Source organism: Bombus huntii, chromosome 5, assembly GCF_024542735.1.
Source record: "Bombus huntii isolate Logan2020A chromosome 5, iyBomHunt1.1, whole genome shotgun sequence".
NCBI classification, from domain to species: domain Eukaryota; kingdom Metazoa; phylum Arthropoda; class Insecta; order Hymenoptera; family Apidae; genus Bombus; species Bombus huntii.
In genome coordinates, this window is record NC_066242.1 from 11,945,593 (window position 1) to 11,967,546 (window position 21,954).

Sequence of the window (21,954 nt, forward strand, 5' to 3'; positions counted from 1 at the left end):
TCGTATTTAAACGAGTTATAAGACAAGGGATTAATAAAGAGAAACTTTATTTTGTCTTTCCTAACGAAATGGCGACTTCCACGAAGACAGAACGCCACGAACAAATTGTTATCGAGAGATACAGTGTCATTTAAGTAGGCAACACACCTTTGAACCCGCTCTCTTCTCACTGAAAACCTTTTCAATCGTTTCTTCAACCCTTTGTTTCATTCTGACCAATGTTACATTGGATTTTAATATATCACTTATAACTTTTGAAACGAATAATCAAATTTACTTGCTAATTTCTATTCCTAATTCGACACGTTTCGATTTAAGAAACATTCACCGATCGAAATTAGTAGATAAGATTTGTAAAAAGTTAATAATTGACCTTACGAGGGTTTTTAAGCTTGTGCCTATTTGTAGGAAATTGGAAGATGTGAAAATGATGTAAAAGATACAGAAAATTTCCCAAACATAGCATTAATTGTGTTTCGTGGATCAATTTTCTATCTACATTCAATTTTTTCAATTTCACTCGTAAAAATATGAATTCGCATAAATATTTCCAATCTACTTATGACAGTTAATATTTCTGAAACATTCCTGAAGCTAGCAGAAATATGTATTTGATCTCGAAACCAGATAAAAGACAATGTGCTTTCACTTGTCACGTTTTTACGATATATTATTGTTCAATTTTACAAAGGGTTGAAAACGAAGGGTACTTCGACTCGAAGTATATTGTACAGTTTGTACATAAAATGTCGTGCTGCTTTCAACATTTTCTATCTCCTTTCTTAAGTAATCGTGCCCCAAAGTGTTTGTTCTCTTTGATCAACAGTCGTACTTGATCGAGAGAGAATTTTCTTCTTACGTGAACAAATATTGGTCGAAGATTCGATCAATCTCAAAGTGGTAGTATTAACCGGTATCCTTTGGGAAAAAGCATTTGTTTTGCCAGCGTTGCAGCTCTAGTTTCACGAAGATTCAAGAAATTTATTTTGCATCAATGTTGACTTTCAAGTAGCCACGTGGAAACACGACTTTTTCTTCCATTTCATTAATATATTTTATAATATTTCTTTTAAATATCTTCCTTACGCTAGCTGTAACGTCGGCCGGACGACTGAACATTTTTTCCCAAACGGTAAAAGAAAAAAGAAAAAACCGTGGTCGTGGAAAACTCGATTATTCGAACTAGTGATTAATTGAATTGGAAAACAAAATGAGTAAATTAATTGGGAAACGCGCTTTTCGTTTCCATTGAATATATCCACTTATGGCACTTCGATTTACTATTTCAACTTTGCTATTGTACTATACTTTAATATTATTATTTCAACTTCCCGATTATTTAGGCGTTTCCCACTTAATTATTCTGCAGCTGTTGAATAAAAAAGAGGAGCAACGAATTATTCAAAGTTCCCCAGGAAACGTAAATTTGTATTTGGTTATATTATACTTCAGCGTATCGTGTAATCGGATATTCTGTTAATCAGTGCTTGAATAATCGAGATGTTGTATTAATTGACCATCGTTGAAGGAACAAGCACTGATAGAAGCGTGTACCATATTTGTTAATTTCAGCACGCTGTCAGTATATACGCTAGTTATCAAGTATTAGGTACTACATAATAACATTTGCAGCATATATTGTGAACGCCAGCACCGATAATGTAGCGTTGCCTATGTATCACGTACTATTGCGTGATCAAAGAACATTCTTTCCTTTTTTTCTCATACGAAATATCGAAATTTCAGAAATGTATATTCGAGCTTTGGAAAAATTATTTTCCATTAAAATATCTTCTTTTTTTTTTAATACTTTGCATATTTTTTTAAGGAATTTCAAATATTTCTGAATGATAACAGAACGACGTGGTGCGTCGAATAGTTAGGAAATTTTAACAAACTATTGGAACAGTGAGCTTATTTTATTAAATTTGAAATATCCTTTTGTTCCAACGAAATATTATCAAGAGATTATTTATTGCCTTGTAAATTTCGAGAAAGATATTTCTGGTGTAATTCTGGGTTATTATTTGTGAGCATTGCTTCCTTGAAACCATAAAGAAGTTGTTTGATTAAAAAAGTAAGAAATAATAAATCATTTTGATTGCTTATCTAAATTTTGAAAAAATGTGGGGGGGGGGGGGGGGGGTTGAAAAGATAGCGTAGTGAAAATAGCGATGTAAATAGTAGTTAGAAATTTTTCCATAAATGTTTTCAAATTGCGCTTTGTTCTGACTCTCTTCACACTGCGTAAATATCCAAGACTGTCTGTATAATAACTTCCAGATCTACTGCTCCACTGACTTCGTATTCTCTGCTTTCGACTTCGGATGCTGCCAATGATCGTATATTAATTTCCAATAGTGTATAACATCATCGTAAGATAATAAATTAAACAATCAATTGATGGAGATGCTTTTATCGTACCGCGTCTGACCAGAGACGGTCCGCTTCTACTGAATGCTCCGTATACTTTCCTAATTCACTGAATTTTCTGTACTTTCGAATGTTTCTGCGACGAACGTTGACACGTTTTGTTTGTATTTTGCAATGTCGAGAATCGTACAAACGATAATTATGTAACAAAATAAAAAAAGAAATTGAAACATATATATAAACGTATAATTGTAGTAAACGTGTAATTTGAGTTAGTTTTACCGTGTATACGATAAATTAACTGATTACGAGTTAGTAAAATAATTATCGCCATAAAATCTCGATAGTCTGATAAATCAGAAAAATATCAAACATAAAAAATAACGAAATACCAAAGAAAAATCAATCTCATTTAATAAACTATCATCACTTTGATCTTTCCACTTTCTTTACGTGTCATCGGTTTAACCAACTCTTCAAACTTAATCAAATCGACTTTGAAATTAATCATTGGCAGCAGCTCTAACTCCAAACTTCTCTCTCGTTTCACCCACAAAATGACCACGTGTTTCGAGCTAGCTAAACTGTATTTATATTCCATTCTCGAAGTAGCATTTTGTCTGGAACCGCTTCTCTGATCTCCCGCGCGTTTTCTTCCACTGTTTTATATCCGCGAGAATAGAGGACCGTTTGTCGATAGACACTGACGATGGCATTAATTGTCTGATTATTTTCTCGGTTCTTTTGTATGTCCCGATGGCCGATCCTACGGCAGAGGGTGCCACCGATTTGCCCCGTAAGACGCAGCAAAAGCTTCCCCAACGAAAGCGAAACGACAAATCACGCAGCCGAGCTCGAGGACTTCCTCTCGTCCAGATCAGGTATTCTTCATGTCGATCGACTTTTTCTTCTTTTTTTTCTTTCTTTTTTTCTGAGGAATTTTTCTTATTTTTGGAAGTACGCAATGACGAAGAACGATCAACCGTTAGTTGAAAGCTCTTAAGGTTTCCGTTTTATTGATCACTGTGTGTGGGTCAATATTGTGTACAGAATTTCTTGGCGCGTGAAAGCGAGTCAAGTGTAAATATCTTATCTAGTTTTTGTTTGGTTAGATACATTATACGTGTCAATGGTAAAGATCTCTGATAGTAGTTGCGCAGTACTAGTTCAAATCAGTCAGTTTTGGTTCACTGAGTTTCGATCTGAAGAATACGTTTGCGATAATAGTCGGCAGTAAGTTACGAGTATAGCTCATAACATAATTAAAAAGATTATCGTGCTCATTGACACTCGTGCATGATAATATCAACAATTACTAATGGCACGATAATTATTTGAAACTTGTTCATATCGAAATATTTTTATTTCACAAAGAAAGGGAACTAATATTTCCATGCAAACTGTCCAACCTTATTGCTGTTAATTTCGCAACTTGTTAAGAAGAGGAAAATATCTCATCTAAATTGTCATAAAACTGAAGCACAACTATCAAGGAGTCTCTTCAAAAAAAAATTCTCGTTCGCTTGGAACAAAATATTCCACATTTTAATTTGTTAGAACAAATTATTACATACAGTAATAATTTTTGCAACTTCAACTCCCATGAACATTGAGCACAACCAGCAATGAATCTGTACAAAATTCTCACTTACATTTTGCCTGAAAAATCACTGAAAATTTTACTGAAAAGAATAAAAAGATTTTCATTTTATCTAAATGAGTTTTTAAACTTATACTTAATTCTTAAACTTAATTCTTTTCCAGGAACTAAACGTAACGAAGAGTCTTCAAAAAATCCCCAAACACCGTTTCGTCGCAAACAAACCACTGTAATCGTTATTATTTTCACTCTGCAGGAGTAACAGAACTGTCAATGGACAAACCGGAATCCGAAGAAGAAGAAGATCACTGGAAGGACGCATCGCCCATCACACCTACCTGCAGTCCAACGAAACATCCTCCGAAACCTGGCCAGCTAGACAAACCTCTAAAAACCATCGAAGTCGACGTCCACGATTTCAAACCAACGAGTCCGTTAGACGAAAAAGACGTGATCATCATTGACAGCAGCGCCACGCCACTCAGCAAGAAGCTAGCCATAAAGTACAATCAGGAAATAACGACCGGCGTGGAGAAGGCAACACCGAAAGTGAAGTTAAAACGAGAGCCAGTGATAGAACTGGAAGAACCGTGTCAAAAAGTGCCTGAAAGCGCAGCTCAGCCATCGACCTCCACAGAAAGGCGTGCAGACGCCGAAAGAAGAAGGACCTTGAGACGAATGGACTCGCAAGAACGACTGTCCACGTCCAGAGACGCGTTAAGCAAAACAGACGTAGCTGAAAGAGGCGCGAAGAAGAAAGTTTTCAAGAGGAAAGAACAAGATCGAAGATCTTCCAGAAGAAAAATAGACGAAGTGGAGGAACCTGTTTCGGAAGTTTCTAGAACCGAAATAGATGAGCCCAGAAGGCGAAAAGACACGGAAGGAGCGGTGATCAGATCAAGAGAAGAAAGGAAAAGTCTCAGAGAGCAGGAATGTATAGAACGAGTGACAGAATTTTTAACGAAGCACAGTGTGCTCACTTACTCGGAGGTGATCCCGGTCAGCGAACCTGAGACCGACGTCCAGGCACCTGGTGATTACAGAGAACAACGAATCACGCGTCCATCCAGTATTATAGAGGCCCAGGAAGTCCAACCTGAAACCTCGAAAGACGAGCTATTAATAAGAACGAAGAGTATAAGAAGACCTGAAGAGCAAGTAAAGACTCCATCCTCTATCGAGTCGGAGAAACAATTCTCCGCGTCGATTAAAGTGACAGTGGCGACACCTGAGAAACCAGCAGCAGGTGTCGAAGAGATTAAACCATCCGTGACAAGTCCTGAGGCAGAGGTACCCGCCACTAAACGTCGAAGTTCGATGAGAAAGAAACCCAGGGCGTTTTCCAGGGAATCTTCCAGGGAATCTCTGTTGGACGACACGAAGAAAGAGGTTAGGATACAGGAAAACGTTGAAGAGATATTCTTCGAGGATACCAGTGAACAGATCGATGGAATTCTTCCGGAGATTCAGTTGGTGAAGGCTAGAATAATCACTGCTGAGGAAGCAGCCGCGAACAGAGTGGACGAAGCGATGAAAATTGAAATACATTCGCCGCCGGAAGTGGCTGTGGTCTCTGATTCGGTGAGAGTGAGGACGGGAAGGGTTCCATCGCCGGAAACAGTGAACATGTCGCATCTACAGCTGATCAGTTTGGCCAAGTCCACGTCTGAGAACGCTTTGGCCGAGAGCAGCGAGGAGAATAAAATTTCTGAGAAGAACATCAAGACGGAAATTTTGTTGGACCTGTCGAAAGTGTCTGAAGTTGGGGACGAAGAGGAAATGGTGGATGGAGAGAAGAGGGACAGAAGATTGAACAGGACAAGGAGCGAAGGTTCAAAAAGGCCGGGATTCAAAGTGACGAAGATGAAAGAACGTGATGGATTTATGATTGGTACATTGGCACAACCGGATCAACCCGAACTCACGATTTTGTTGGAGCATGCGGCTATCGAGAGGAGGAGGAACGTGGATGATGATCGAGATAGTTTGGTGGATTTTGGCGTGGAGAAGATAATTAGGAGGTAAGTGAAAAAGAAATTAGGAGTTTCTTCCTTTTTTTTAATTATAGAGAAATTTTTTAATGTTGAGCGATTTTTTATATTTCAACGTGTTTGTTTAAGCAGCGAATATTCGAGGATGCAAAACTGCGAAAGTGTTGAGGCATTTATGAGATCTATTCGCGTTAATGTTCATTTTCTACTAAACATGATGTTTGCAATAAATATATTTCTCCGGATGGATGTCAAATTTTACCAATATATCTGTCTCATCGCATATATGCTAATATAAATTTCAACGTTTCATTTAAACGCGCAGTATATCCATAAAAAATTTTTATGATAAGTGTGCAAATACTTTTACGAGCCGTTTTATGAGCTTAAATCCTGAAATCCTAAAATCAATATCAGATCTAGTTAGTTATAATCACAGTCGTCAAACTACTTTTATCAAATTCTTAAAAGCTTTTGTAGAAGCTTTCCATTAATAGAATTAACCGGTTAATGTTGGAAATAATCAATTGAATAATATACGACTGATTTCTATTCATATACTGACTTCTAAATTGGCGAATATCCACTCCTTTGGGAATACACCTCTTCAGTTTATTTTTCCAAGTCGTCTATCCGTTTCTGATCGAAAGAGATAATAAATAATTGGACGAAGCTAATTACCGGCGGTGATCTTGAAAACCGAAAGTTCTCCCCACGATTCGTGGCATCCTGAAAAAGGCTTCGAACGTCGATTAATGTATACAATGTTATTTTCCGTGCAGCCAGTCGAATGGATTACGCGAGTGACCGTAGGAATCCCGCGAAATGCGCACAATTGGTTGAAAATCTAGGTCGTGTAGAATACCACACAGTGTTTCGCGACCCGAAAATTCTATAGCCGCCACCCCTTTCTTTGTTTTACCATTTTTTTTTCTTTTTTCGTTTGTTCCTGTTTCCCTTCGCCAATCGATCGTGAGCGGTTAAAACAGGCCTGCGAATTAATTATTTTCGTTAACTACGTTCAATATCTGGGTATTCTTACGATAGTTATCTCGTTGTCTTTTGTCTCTTTTATTTTTCAAATTATTCTGCGATATTTTCCTTGATTACAATTCATTTCATTAAATACAAATTCATTGAGGAATTTAAAAAATCCTGAAACGAGCAAAATGTATATATGCGACTGAAAAACGTCAGAACAGTTGAAATACAACTAACAAAATTTAATTTAAGACAGTTAACGAAATACGATCAAAGAGAACGGCAAAACGGACGAAATATAGTCAACGAATCCTGAAACAGAAAACCCAATTAAGAAATGCCGAAACGGATGAAACACAATTTTTCAAAATCCGTGCAGGCATAACATTTAATTACAGAAACCTTTGAAACAATTAACGTCGTCGAACAAACCAAGCTACCTGGCGACTATTAATACTTCAAGCCTGCGATTTCCAATTTAATCGCGACACGCCCCTTTCCACCCTTTTTGCCGTATGAAAGATTCAACAAACCAAAAACGAAACGTCAGGAAGAAGTGGCAAAGGCAGGTAGCGGAAAAAGCAGTGAGAAAAGGCAGGAAAGTGGGTTAAAGGAGCAGACCAGAGTCGGTTGCAGCAACCGAACGCGAATATAAATGTGAAAAGATGGCGCTGAAGAGGGGGAAAATCGTAGCGAGGAACGAAACGGTACAAAACCAGACGATAAAAGATAAGAACGAGTGAATAAGAATAATAACGCGAAAGGAAGAAGCAAGACGCCCGTGGCGACGTCATCAAACGAGAAGACAAAGACAAGAAACAGAGTGATGAAACCTTTCTCTGTTTTATCGTATAGCTATTCTCGGTCGAAGTATTTTTATGCAGGATATTCGTGAAAGAAGGGTTGAATAATTAAAAAAAAAAAAAAAGTAGAAAGATGTTCGTTTACATGAATTACGCTGTTCTTGGGTCTGTATGATCCGAAATGAATGTTTTGTTTCTCAATGCATCCTTTATATCTTATATTTGTATTATAAATACACTTTCAATATTTTTATTTGCATATACCAAAGTAGATAATTTATTCGAGGTTTGACATAACTTCGTTTACAGAAAAACTGTAGTGCAAATAAATTTTTGGTATAGTAGTCTGCCGCTTTCATACATATTTTGTTAAGGAAGATGCGTCGATAAGTATCTTTCTTTGCCATGTGAAAATTTTATGTTGAGTTCCTACCATAGTTCACTGATAATCCAATTAATATGCTTATCCTACGAATTTTGTTTGTTGTTAAAAAGAAATATATATTAACAGATTTTTCAATCTTGTCTATGCATATTACGAAAGAGGCTTGAAAAAATTGCAATTAAATAACATAACAGATATCCGTTTATACGGTAGGTTTTCTAAATCATCTTCGAATTAATACGCCTATTAACATGATAAAATAAATTTAGGACAAAATTGACGGACACGAAAATTTGAGAAGAAAATTCGGAACGCATAGTAAAATACTTACTCGTAGATAAGTAACTGTTCTTGAAACTATAGTATTCTCTTATAAGCGCTTTGTCGAGAAACTAAGTCGAAGTATGCTTCTCTGTCTCGTGAAAATTTTATTTTCGGTTCCTGTCGCAGGTCACTAACGATCTACGTGACTTGGAACTTGTGAATGTTATACGAATTCTATTTGCCCTCGAAAAGACTTCTATCTATTATAAATGTTATACGAGTCCTACATATCCTTAGTATTATCATTTGCTTTTAGTATATTGCACGCCGCATGAAAATTCAGAAAACCAACGGTTGGTTTCCTCGAAAATGTGTCTTTCTCTGAAAGTAAGTCAGAAACTTATAACGAAATGCTTATTCGTCAGTGGTAGAAAAAATGACGATATACTCAACATTTGGATATTTTGAAAAATACGTCGAAAAATAGAATCGCGAGTGTCTATTTCTTACGTTAATCCTAGCCGAGATCTCTTCGTAATTAAACTAAAGCGAATTAAAAGAAACCCACCCTCTTAACAGACTGCATAGAGAAAAGGACGGGACGAAATTAAGCTCGTGTCTGCTTTCTCGATGTCTAAAATAAATCCTTCAAACCGCACGTTGAAATTGCATAAAAATCCGCGGTCTGCTGATCAATAGACTGCGGACCTTTATGCATTCGTAGGAAATTTAAAATCGCCAGAATCCATAAATTGTACATATTACGCAAAAATAGCCAAAATACCCAGAGTGTACTTGTTATAATACTCGGCAGAGGAAATACATTTCTTCTGAGATTTTATTTCCTTAATTAGGTTTACAAAAATACGAATTTGCATAAGAATCAACCTCTGCGGAACCGAATCTTACTTGAACAACAGCGAAGCATTCTACTTGTAACAATTCTTAATAACAAAGACATGTTCCTTCTGATATTTAAAAAAAAAAATCAACCCAACCTAACCACATACCAAAACTTAAGGCCAAAATAATTTCAGCAAAAATCAAAGGCATCTAGTACTTAATAGCTTTACAATCAATTAAACTATGATATTATTCAGACGCAAGATTGCACATGAAATGTTTAACATCCCCCAAGAAAAACATCCTCAAGAACTTCTTCCAGTCCATTCTGTATATAATACACTAAAAGTAGTCTCCAAATAGCTTTGCCAAAACCCAAGAAATCTACTATTTACCAACTCGGCAAACAGTATTATCTATTATTTAATTACTCCATGACGATACCACGTAGACGCGAAATAACGCGTAAAAGAGTTAACATCCCCTAGGAAAAACATCCCCAAAAGCTTCTTCCTATCCACCCTATTGGCTGTAGACGCAACTACGCGTTAAAGAGAGACGCGGAAGAGGCAGAATCTAGGAAACAGAGACGGGAAACTCTGCGGCAGCGAAGCTCGTCGCTACTTCCTCCCACGCGATCGCAAAACCTTCGTAACTCGCGTGGACTCGCGCGTCCGCACTTACACACCGACACGCCTATATGTATACACAAGGCAGACATATAACAGTAACGAGTCTGCGTGTGCATGCACTCGCAGGAGAACGCTCCTGGAGGTGGTTGCTCGCGATTAGTCGCGATTCTGACCGCCTCGACTCTGCTCTCCGCAGTCTCGTGTAGCCTCTCGACTTGTACGAAACAAAAAAACCGATAGTTTTCAGAAAAAAAGAAACTTCTAAAAATTCTTACGTACGTGTCCGCGTGAACTTAATTCGTGTAAGTGTTAGATTTATGTACGTGCATATGTGTATGTATGTGTGTGTGTGTGTGTGTGTGCGTGCGTGCGTGTGTATAAATGTATGTGAGAAGAGTATGTGACGTTGTTTGGAGAGCGTCAGACGCGCGCGTGTAACGCCACGTTTCTCGAGCGTAGTACACGCGGAGAGGAGTGCGTTGTTTATTAGATCAGAGTAAGCCAGTTTGCAGTGACGCAGCGGGACGCGACAGTGAACACCTTGGCACCGCGGACGAACGTGAGAGGTAGCTCGTTCTTTTTGTTTCGTTTCGCGCACTCTTTTTTTAAATAATTGATTTCCTCTTCCCGTATTTTCTTCATCTTTTTATTTTTGCATTGGGCGGTTTGGGAGAGACAAGATCAATTTGGAGTTTGACTTGTGCTGATGTTCGGAAAGTTCGATCAGTCGATCGTGATTTTCTTTTTCTCTTGTGAACTTTTGGGCATTTGGAAATTTTACAAGTTTTCTTTTATCTTAGGGTCGAGTTGAATGGGATATTGATTTCCTTTTTAGTTTTATGCCGAGTTGTTTAGGACAGAGAAGATTAATTTGGTGTTTCGTTTGCATTGGATTTTGTTGAACAGAGTTTTGAAAAGTTTGGTCGCTGATTGTGGCTTCCTTTCCAAATTTAATTTTTCGGCAATTAAGAATTTCAATTAAGTTTAGCAAAAAGTAGTTGGCGAGATATTAGCGTTACCATTTTATCATTTATTTCTGCATCGAGTTGTTAAATTTAGGGTTTTATCGAACAGAGTTTTGAAAAAGTTGCTTCTAATTTTTTATAAATTTCGGGCCATTTAGGAATTTTAATTTGCGATTTAGTTTTCCAGCATATAATTGGATTGAACATTGGTGTTGTTTGTAATAGTAGTGTTTAAAAAATGTAATTTATTGCAAATCTTAATTTATATTGGGACTTTTTCATGGATTTTGATGAAATTTTAGAAAATAAATATTTATAGTATCCTGATATGATTAGAATTGTAGAGATATTTTTTGCAGAAGAGTAGCACAAGGATAGTGAGTGATTTATTAATTTTACTATGTTGATAAATTCATATCCTTTACTCATGTATTATCAGGAACATTGTTAATATTAATTTATTTTTCCATTTTTATGTAAAATGTTTCTTTCTTCCCTTTTTTACTCATTTGTTATTAACATATCGTCACAGTGGAATGATTAATTGATGAATGAATGAATAATAATCACAACGAACAAATCTACTGCTGAAATCTATTTCAAACATTTTATAAATTACGATTAAAACAGAGAAGTCTTGAAATTAAGTTTTACGAACAGAAGTGGAATTAGTATGAAAGTGTAATCGATGAAAGTGCAATCAGCAGGAAATTTAATACAACGAAGAATAAAATGAATAAGTGTTTCAAGTTTTCGATATGTTTGAAACGGTTCTGTGTTTCTTATTTTACTTCAATTGTTTTATCCCGAAGAAATGGCCGGAGAAATTTTCAGATACGTGACAAATTGAGATTGTGAGCGTGGCAGGGGGTTGGTGAGAGTGGAATTGATTCTTGGAATTGTTTAGTAGAGAAAATGTTTGCAAACTCGCAAGGTGGTGGCTTCAAATTAGCAACTTGGAAGTTTTCAAAAGATTCAAATATTTTGAGACTGTGAATGTTTATGAATAGAATATTTTTTTTCCATTTAGGAAATCTTTTCGTTTAAAAATGAAGAAAAATACCAGATTTATTACGTACGTGGAAACAGAATTTTTCTTCCGTTTACTTCAATTCTGAATTATTTAAGTTCAAATATTTTCAAGATTTCCGAAACATTCGAAACACGAAGACTTGGAAATTTTCTGGGAACTCGAAAAAAATTTACCATATTTAAGGAGTGTCGAGGTTTCTGAAATTATAAATATTCAAGAATTTTTGATGAAAATTTCTTTCACTAAATTTTATCGTGTGAAATTCAAACGATTTATTATTTATATATATAATATTTTAGTCGTTTTATATATTTCTAAATTGCAACTTTTCTTTGCAATATGTTATTTTAATTTCTTCGCTTTTACGTATTTCTCCGGAATACAATGAGATATGATCCGTTAAAAATTGAAAACTTCCTGTTACAAAAAATTGCTACAGCCCAATATACTGTCAAATCATTAAAGACACTTCAACAATGTTCGCAAAATCTTCGAAACATTTACAAAAATTTCTATACTTTTGGATAGCTTTTTAAAATCAGAAACGTTATTAACTTTCAAAAGTTTCTAAAATGTCCCAAATATCGTAACATTTGCACGAGTTTTAATGTTTTCATTTGTATTTTTCCAATCATTCGACGCAGTTGAATTTGGAATTATTCCAACTTCCTGGAACCTCGATGCTTTCAGTAGAATTTATAGGAGAATGTATCGAGGTTCCGTTATTAGCTGGAATAATGATTGGATAAGAGGAAAGCCACGAGAATACTTTTGTAAGAGTTCTTCTTGTGCGTTGCCTCTTCCGCGTTCTGTCTGACAAGCTTTGGTTCGATATTCAAATCACGTTTGCACAATTTTACGTTGTTTTGGAAGGGGTTGCAAAAGAAAAAAGTAGTGATTTTTGTACTCTGCTTAGTGAGGGTGGAAGTCACGTGACTTGACTAAAGGAAAGAACGATCGAAGGTTGTTATTTAGCGTATTTTCTTGGAAGAGTTGACGAGTCAATATTAGAATTTATTTGACGAAACCTTCAGAAATTCATTAATATTGTTTTGAGAAAAAATATTAGTAAATTAATTTGGACAATTTTTACACAGGTATTATAAAAATGATAATTTTTCTAGAAATTTTTTATTATACGATGCCCACAAAATTTATATTGTTCCTTTTTTATAATAATTCTCTTAATTTTGTGAAAGAGATCATTTAAGGTAATAATTATAATATTTATGCTTGAAACTTTTAACATTTATAATTCATATCATAATTTATGACAAACTATATCGATTATGTTATTTAAAAATATGTTTATTTTTCTATCTATTTTTATTTGCAAAGTTCAATTTATCGTTGTGCTATTGTTCACGTTTCCTACATACAAATTTAATTACCTCCTATTTGTATGAATTATTCAATCTTATGCTTCCAATAATTCGTACATAGTTTTTCCCTTTTGTATCTTTATCTTCGTAATAGAGAAATGCGAGAAAACACATTCAACGATATAAAAATAATCACACCTCGTGGGTGATGTAATTTTCCCCGGTAAGAAAAATCGATCGTGATATTTTCTTACTCTGACTAGGCATCATCGATAAATCGATCATTGTGAGATTCGGACTTCGAAGATGCTTTTAATACCTTCGAAAATGAATCGTTCGTCTGCCACTCAAGTTAATGCACAATAGTTGTAATTATTATTTCCAAAACCCTTAATACCTATACTATGAAATAGTTTATTAAATAATTTCTCAAAACGAAATATATTTCTAATTTTAAATTTTGCTTATGAATTCTTACAATAGCTTTTACAATAAAACAACAGTTCTGCAGTGAATAAGAATCCCTTAATATCTATACTATTGAATAGTTTATTAAATAATTTATCAAAACGAAATATGTTTCTAATTTTAAATTTTGCTTATGAATTCTTACAACAGCTTTTACAATAAAACAATAGTTCTGCAGTGAATAAGAATCATTAAAAAAAGAATAACTATTAGTTAGTCGGAATGAAAGAATGCTGTATTACGTCTAAAATTTATCCAACGTAAACTTTACGACCCTTTGCTATAAATAAAGTACTTGTACTAGGTATAAACTTCAAGCGTAAAATATGATGTGTTCAGGACCTAAACAAGCTAACTTCATACATTCAAACGTAAGATGATTTTCTGAAGCATGTGTGCAATAGCAAGCAAATGTAATTCATCCAATTATGCAATTTCTTAATAATTCAGATATATAATTTATCAATAATACGTTTATTCGAGAAACTGTAATTAAACATAATTAAAGAATATAATGGAACTTGGATAAATGAATATCGTTTTATCTATTAAATATTACACAATTGTTTTATACATTGCAATATGATAAATATTAGGATGGTTACTATATTTTCGATATTCCACGTATTTTCTAATATTATGCACACTGCATTTTTACACGTCGTGTACGTTGTATTTTTGCGTATTATGTGCATTGTATTCTTACAATGTTGTTGCACACATTGCATTTCTGCGTATTATGTACACTGCAATTTTACACGTTACGTACGTTGTATTTTTGCATATTATGTACGTTGTATTTTTGCATATTATGTACATTGCATTCTTGCATCTCCAAGTTTTCCATAAATGCATAAAAGTCCGCAGTGTAATCATAATATATGCAAGTTACGCGCGATAATAGTGACGTGACCTAAACAGCGTTCATTTTTCATGCAAACTATCAAGTCAATATAGACGAAACGCCATCGCCTTTTCTCTTCCTCGCCTCATTCATCATCGATTATACCAAGAAAGGAGCTTCTTCTTCCGCAAGTTGCAAGATTTCTGGCAATATATCGATGAAATCGACCTAATAAAGAACTCATACGACGGCCTAATGTTATTGTTAGACCATGTCCACCGCATTCAGACGCCATTATATAAGAATTATATGTGATGCAAACGTGACCGATACACATCCGCGACCATATTAAGCGGTCTTATTCGTGTGAATCGGCTGTTCGAAGTCGTAGGAAGACGTCGTAACGAGGAATTATACGACCGGTCACGAGTTCTTTTGTTGTAAATTTACGACACGCCAAAGGCTACAATGCTCCGATATATTTAATGAGGCGACTGGTTGAAATATTTTATAGATTTTCAACGTTCAGCCCTTTCAATTCTCGATATTCCACGCGATCAAGAAATCTGCCTGTTCAGCTTCGGTTTTATGCGTTTTACGATAGCGCGTAAGATTGAGGTGCTCTTTTTTTTACAATTTTTTAACGAGTTTATGGCGTGGACGTATGTAATTTTTGGAACAACCCTTTGTATAGAGTATAGTAAAGTAAAATGTATGGTTTTAGTTTTGAATATCGGGTGTAGAGAAGAAACCTGGGCTTTTAGTTTCGTGCATTGCACATTCTGACAGTATGTAAGATTCGGATGTTTCGAACTTTTCGATATGTACTTTTTATAACAAGTCTTTGCGTTTCTGATCACTGTTACATAAATAATAAATTTTATGTGCGATGTAATAAATATTTGTCATAAATATTTGGACATTTGTGACGGATGATAGAATGGAGATTTTATACGCTCCAGGATTTATAGTTTCGCAACAGGATTTTTGAGGTTGAACGTTACAACGCTTTATAACATGTTCGGAACATGGATGTTTATTTTTTAAAATATCATGTCATTTATGTGTGTTTTATAATTAGCAGAATGAATGACAGCTGACAAAGCACGTATTTAATATTGGAGTCTCTGTTCTAAAAATAAAATTTATGTCGAAGTATTACGTAAAGTTATTTTTCATGTCAGTATCAAAACACGCTGCAAAAATATACAAAATAGTATCAAATACAAGGGATATTTTCAGCTGTAAGAACAGACACGTGTCTCTGTGTCTATAAACAAATGACATTCTATAAATTCTGATTACGATTTATTTTAGATTAAAAATTAATACGAGAGAAATTGATATAGAAAATTGTTGCCATAAAAAACGTTAAGAAAAATTGAATAAGCTACTTTTGAAATTATTTCGCAATACTTAATTTCGATTTGAAGAGAAAACAAGCATATTGCGTGTACGTACACGTAACTTTCAACGAAAATTACATTACATAGGATTTTACATTTTATTGGTTTTCATATTTTGATCAATTTAACAAAACAAGAAGAATGAAAGATATTTCTAGACAGGTCGCGATTAACTTGAAAGATGTGGAGGATTCAAACTTCTCAAGATTTATGCTTTGCTCTTGGATATTTTTATTATTACATTTCCAACTTTTCTCTTCAAACAAAGACATTTCGCGCGAAAACTTGTTGAAGATTAGTTTAATTAAAAAAGTGTATAGTAATAATTACTTATTATTGTTAGAAAAATCGTGGAACTTTTGGAAAGCAACTGTTATAGTGGATTTAGATATGCATAACGGGAAGGAGAACTGGCTAGCTAACGAAACTTTTTAATTTAACCTCGAACGAGCGTATGCCCTAAATATAAAACTGCGCCTTTTTTTATTAATCCATAAATTTCGTTATATGGGATTTCTCTTTAGGGAGCTTTATCGTCTATTTGCATATAAACTTTATAACATTTGTGAGTGATACAATTTCATAAGCAATATCGAGGAACTGTTCGCATTGTTTCATTGTTTCAGCGCGAAATGATTACAAAGTATAATAAATTGCTAGATCTTTGCTTTGTATGTATTTACGTTAAAAACGTATACGAATGAATAATTGAATAATTTCATAAAATAATAAGAAAACTTTACATTTGTTTATTTTATTCTTAAGTAACAGTACGAATAGTTTAATTAAGATGTTAATGAATATAATTCTTTTTTTTTTTATTTCAATCTACTGATTAGATCAAAAATGACTGAAAGAACGTAACCATGATTATTCGCATAATAAATGCATAAACATCCTCTAATTGTTCCGCCCATTCGAAACCACCACCCAAATTCATTCACTTCACACACTTTAGATCAATTAATTTATGCAAACAATCGCACCATCGGCTTAATTAATGGGTCACCGCGGAAGATCCTTGCATTCATCGTTTGCAGCAAATTCCTCCAGTTTCTTCACCCGTCTGGCAAGAAGAAGCCGCTCGCTCATTAAGCGGCTAAAACCATCCGCTTCATTAGTCCTCCCCACCATTTGACTCTTTTCCCTCGTTACGCCGCCTCTTTTTCTCACTCACGTTTCCTCTGTTAAGGTCGGTAGAGTCAGAATCCGAGGACGATTCGAGGCTAACAGCGGACCAGGAAATCGAGCTTCCTCCAACGAAGCTTCTCGAAGGTGCGAATCAGGAGGATCTCGCGAATCTCCAGTACGAGGACCAAGCGGACCGACGAGAATTCGACTGGAGACCAGAAACCAGAGATTATGACAGAACACTCTGGCAGCAGAGACGTCCGCTGCTGGAGGAAACGGTCTCCTTCAGGCCGGAAGACGACAGCAGCCTAATCAGCAAGGAACATTCCCTGGAATACCAGAGTCAAACTCTGGAAAGCCAGTCCGAGCATCTATTACTCTCTGCGTCTTTGGAGAGCCTTCTGAGATCAGCGCCAGACAGTTGGCCGAGTCAGCAGTTCGACAGAAGCGTCGAGGAATCGGAGCATAACTTCAAGGAGACCCAGTACTCGCTGAAAGAGAAACGCGACGCCGAGACTCAGACAGAGCAGGAGACAAAGAGCACCCAGTGCAGTCCGGAACAGAGTATCGTCAGTCCTTCGGAAGTGTCCAAGGAGATTCCTTTCCATTTGACTAGAAAATACTATCAGAGTCCTAGAAGAGAAGTTCAGACCCAGACCCAAGGGGAGAGCAAAAGTGTTCAGTGTTGTTTGGACGAATTAGGTAGCTTGTACAGAGTATTAGACTCCTTCGATAGTCCCTCTAGATCTGAGAAGAGCTACGTCAAAGAGTCTAAGAGTATTCAGTGTATTCCTGAGGACATTCCATCGAGTCTTGATAAGTCAACAGAGAGCCTAGCTCTGCTGTACGACCAGGGCAAATCTCTGAGGAGTCCACGAAAGGAAGTCGAGGTTCAGACCTATCAGGAATCGAAGGCGATCCAGTGTAGCGATGACGAGCTTCTAGAGGTGGTCAGTGAATCGCCAGATAATAAGGAAGGCGTGAAGAAGACAGAGAGTTCTGGATCGTCCAGCTGCGGCTCACCCTGCAAGCTTCGGATTCCTACTCTGGTGTTCGTTGAGGAACGAGTGGATATGACGGTCACGCATAGAGATCACGAGGGAAACGTGAGTTGGTCGAAGCATTGGGGACCCGAGAGGCTCGTGGAGATCTACAGGGAGCCGAAAACTAGTTTGGGATTGAGCATCGTTGGTGGAAAGGTGCGTAACGCGGACACGTTCCGCTGGTTAAAAATAAAAGTTCTTAGTAGAGGGCTTGCTCGTGTGTGTTTGTTGTCAGTGACTGGGACGGGAAAAAGCTTGTGCAATTGGAAATGTGGTTCTGTGTGTGAAGGCTTGAGTGAATGGTTTTTGTGAGGCTCTGGAAGATGGTTTATATGTGGATTCCCTCTTTTTGGTTCTGTTGCTGGATAGTTTAAAAGTAAGTAGGTTAATGCGGAGGAGTTTCGGGAAGTTTTGAGAAGCTGATTTTTGCACTAAGATTTGAACTGTAGAAGTTTATGTGCAGTGGATAATCTTCCTTACTATTTCACGATGTTTAATGTGTGCGTTTACCTTTTCTCTAATTAGGTTAGCTTAGACTTTGGATTTTTAAAGGTGTAATTAATGTGTTAATCGTATACGTAATAGATCATTTTATCATTTTTCGACGATTAATGTGCGAGTTTCCTTTTTCTTTTGTTTCCTTAATCAATTTAAAAATAGCTTAGTATGAATCATTTTAGTGTGAAATGAAAGTGTTGATCGTGTTTCTATGTCGTAACAGATGATTTTTCCATGGCCTTGATGCCGTTTGTAGTTTCTGCTACACGGTGTTCTTTTTAATTTATTTTTCTTTTAGAACGACTTAAAGTGCGAGTTTTTAGAATGTGATATATATGTGGTAACTACATTTCAGTAACGCGCTGTAATAATTTAATAGGTTTTGTAGATAAAAGGCTCATCTAATCTTGCTTACAAATACTCAACTGAAAGTGTCAAGTAAAGATTTCGCGTTTCTGTTTTAACCATATTAAGTTGAAGACACTTAAGCTCGTGATAAATCAAGAATATCGGAGTATGTCTTCTCTTTAAAACATGAAATTTCATGAACTGTTTTGCAGAAATGAAGAATTCTCTCTCGTACTTATTTTTATTACTTGTTTTATAACGAATAAAAGTACGTTTAGACCAGCTTTTAACAGCTCATTTAGATCTTTGCCTTTGATTGCGAAGTAACTTTAAAATAAACCGAGCTGTCAAGTTCACGACAGAACTTTTATCTCCCACTTAAATTTTATTTTTAACTTTTTTACTTTTTTATACTTTTCTTATTATCTTCATATTCGACATCCTTAATTACTTACACACACTATCTTTACTATTTAACACTTATATAAATAGAAACAACTATTGCAGTTTTATTCAAAAATTTATTTCTTCGTTCGTATTAATTAAACTATAAAAAAAACTATAAAAATCAACTGTAACTTTACTTAAAAATTGATTCTTTTCTTCTTTGTAATTATGTATATTAAACACAGCCTTCTTTCTCCATTTCTATTCGACGGTAAATTTATTTAAAAATGATTTCTTAGTTTCCATCGTATTGAACGCAGCCTTTTTCCAATCTTCGTTCCATATTCTATTATTTCTGTCTTACGATATTACTTGACATAGAACCTTTGCCCATTATGAACGTAATTCTTCCGCCTGTATTAATTGCTCAGTTAACGATGTCGTGGATCGAATTAATGGTACCATGTCGGCGGCATTGCTTGATAATTTCAATCGAGTGCCATAAGCTCTATACTATGCATATAGCCGTACTACTGTATGTCCATTAGTGTACCGTATGGCTTCGAGATATCAAGCCGTGTCTGGGTAACGTAATCGAATAGCTGCTTTCAATTTATTCTAAGCGTCACTTTCCAAGAGTGAATTTTAAGGTGCATACGTTGCGATTCGATAAAAGATAATTTACTTTCAAATGGATTTCAAACGAATGAATTTCATTTGAAAAGATCTACTTACTTAGAATTACGGATAAGCTAATGTTTAAAGAAACGTTCGATTCGCTTAAAAGCGAGCTTACGTTTTGCCAAGTTTATATTGTAATAATCTTGAAGAGAATATTTTATTCTACGAAACGTATGTATATCATACGATGGCAAATTTCTAGAGAATTTTACAGAACGAATTCTGTGGGCTGTTGGCCTGGAGAATTTGTTTTCCCTCGCGCTAGGACGTCAGAGAACTCGATTTCAGGGAGATAGTTGCTCCCATGTGCATATGACAAAGCACAGACTTCTTGTACCATGGCCAAAGGCCAAAGGCCAGCTGTTCAAGACAATTTCTTCAGCGGATACTGCATCAAATGTAACCTTTCGTTCGCATTACATGCTACTCTTGTTCTAATATCATTTTTAACATTCTATGTTTTATTATTTATTTTTCTTTTTTTAATAAACGTGTGGTTTGAACTAGCATTTAGTCTAATGATTTTGTTTTTTAAAAGTTTAATTTTTAATTTAAACATCGATTAAATATTTGTGTCTCGTGAATTATTTGATTTCTTATTCATTCAGGTGGGATAAATCACACATCGCGCCACTTCGCATTGAGAAAATCAATATATTTATACAAAATATAGAAATTCAATATATTTATCAATTTATTTCTTACTACTGGAAATTTTATCTGGAGTTTTGCAAAATTTCTATAAAATTTTACAAAGGCTATGAAATTTTATGAACTACGCAATGAAAGCTTCTAAGAAAATACAATCTGAAATGGCATTAATAAAATCACAAGATTGCTCTGCTTCTCCGTTTGCGAGATCAGAGAAAGAAATAAGAGAATTAGAAAATATAACAAGATCGACTACGTTTTTCCTTAATTATCATTCCCAGAAGAATAATAATTTTCCTGGAGGATAATCCTACTAACTATTGTCTGATTTTATATCACATTTGCTATTACTCTTTTGCTAATTTATTTATTTACTGTTATCAATCAATCGTTCTTTAAAACTATCGTTACATTAATTTCTATCGGCGAGTCAATTTTTCCAATTTTAAAATAACTTCTCTTACAGGTTGATCTGCACAATGGCAGCTCTAGTAAGTCACAGAACATATCTGGGATATTCATAAAGAATGTTTTGCCGAACAGCCCGGCCGGAAGAACCGGCGAGTTGAAGGTAACGTATGCGACATGAATTCTATTTGTACGCGTGTGTTTTACGTTCGATGGGAGAAGAAAGGAGGAAATAATTTGGTATTCTGTTCAGGTCACGAGAATACAAACTCGAAGATTCAATGGACTTGACCGCGAATCTATTTCAACTTTTATGCTGCATAATTATTCATTTTTTGTTTAATTATATCCTTAAGAAATTTCTATTTAAAAAATTTATTTGAAAAAATTCTTTAATCTTTAATATTCTAACAATAAATTCATGCATTTATTTCCAAAATAAATTCGTAAATTGATTCTAATTTGAATAAAAATGGTGGAAAGTTTTGTTTAAATACACGAAATTCAGAATCTCTGATAATGGGTCTTTCATTTAATCGAAGAACATACAAATGAGACGCTATTTAAAAATCAGTTTATGCGACTTCAGAATCATTGACATTGAATTCGTCCATTATTTGTTTTGAGAATATACAGATGAATGGCTATTAAAAAAACAAATTTATGTGACTTTAGGAAACAATATGTGAATAGAGGCTGAAAAAACAAAGCTTCGTTCAAGATTAAGATCGAAAACATTGAATGAAGTTTCTTCTAATTCTCGTCACGAACGAAGAAAACTTTCTCTGGCAACCCAATAATGGAGCCGCGAAACTGGTTGAACCATAAACCTTCATTCTTTGTTATCTTATATGGAACTTAATATCACGCTCCAGTTATCTCTATTTTAATATTCAA

General features: G+C 35.2%; 1 protein-coding gene across 2 annotated transcripts in view; it reads left to right on the forward strand.

Moving 5' to 3' along the window:
• LOC126865645 (uncharacterized) overlaps positions 1–21,954 on the forward strand; it is a 173,316-nt gene that overhangs the window by 126,685 nt on the left and 24,677 nt on the right. For both annotated transcript variants that reach the window (XM_050618423.1, XM_050618422.1), the window contains 4 exons: positions 3,149–3,254; positions 4,230–5,994; positions 17,103–18,240; positions 21,116–21,220. In XM_050618423.1, the coding sequence (XP_050474380.1) occupies positions 3,149–3,254; positions 4,230–5,994; positions 17,103–18,240; positions 21,116–21,220 (3,114 nt within the window). The remainder of the gene's footprint in view (positions 1–3,148; positions 3,255–4,229; positions 5,995–17,102; positions 18,241–21,115; positions 21,221–21,954) is intronic.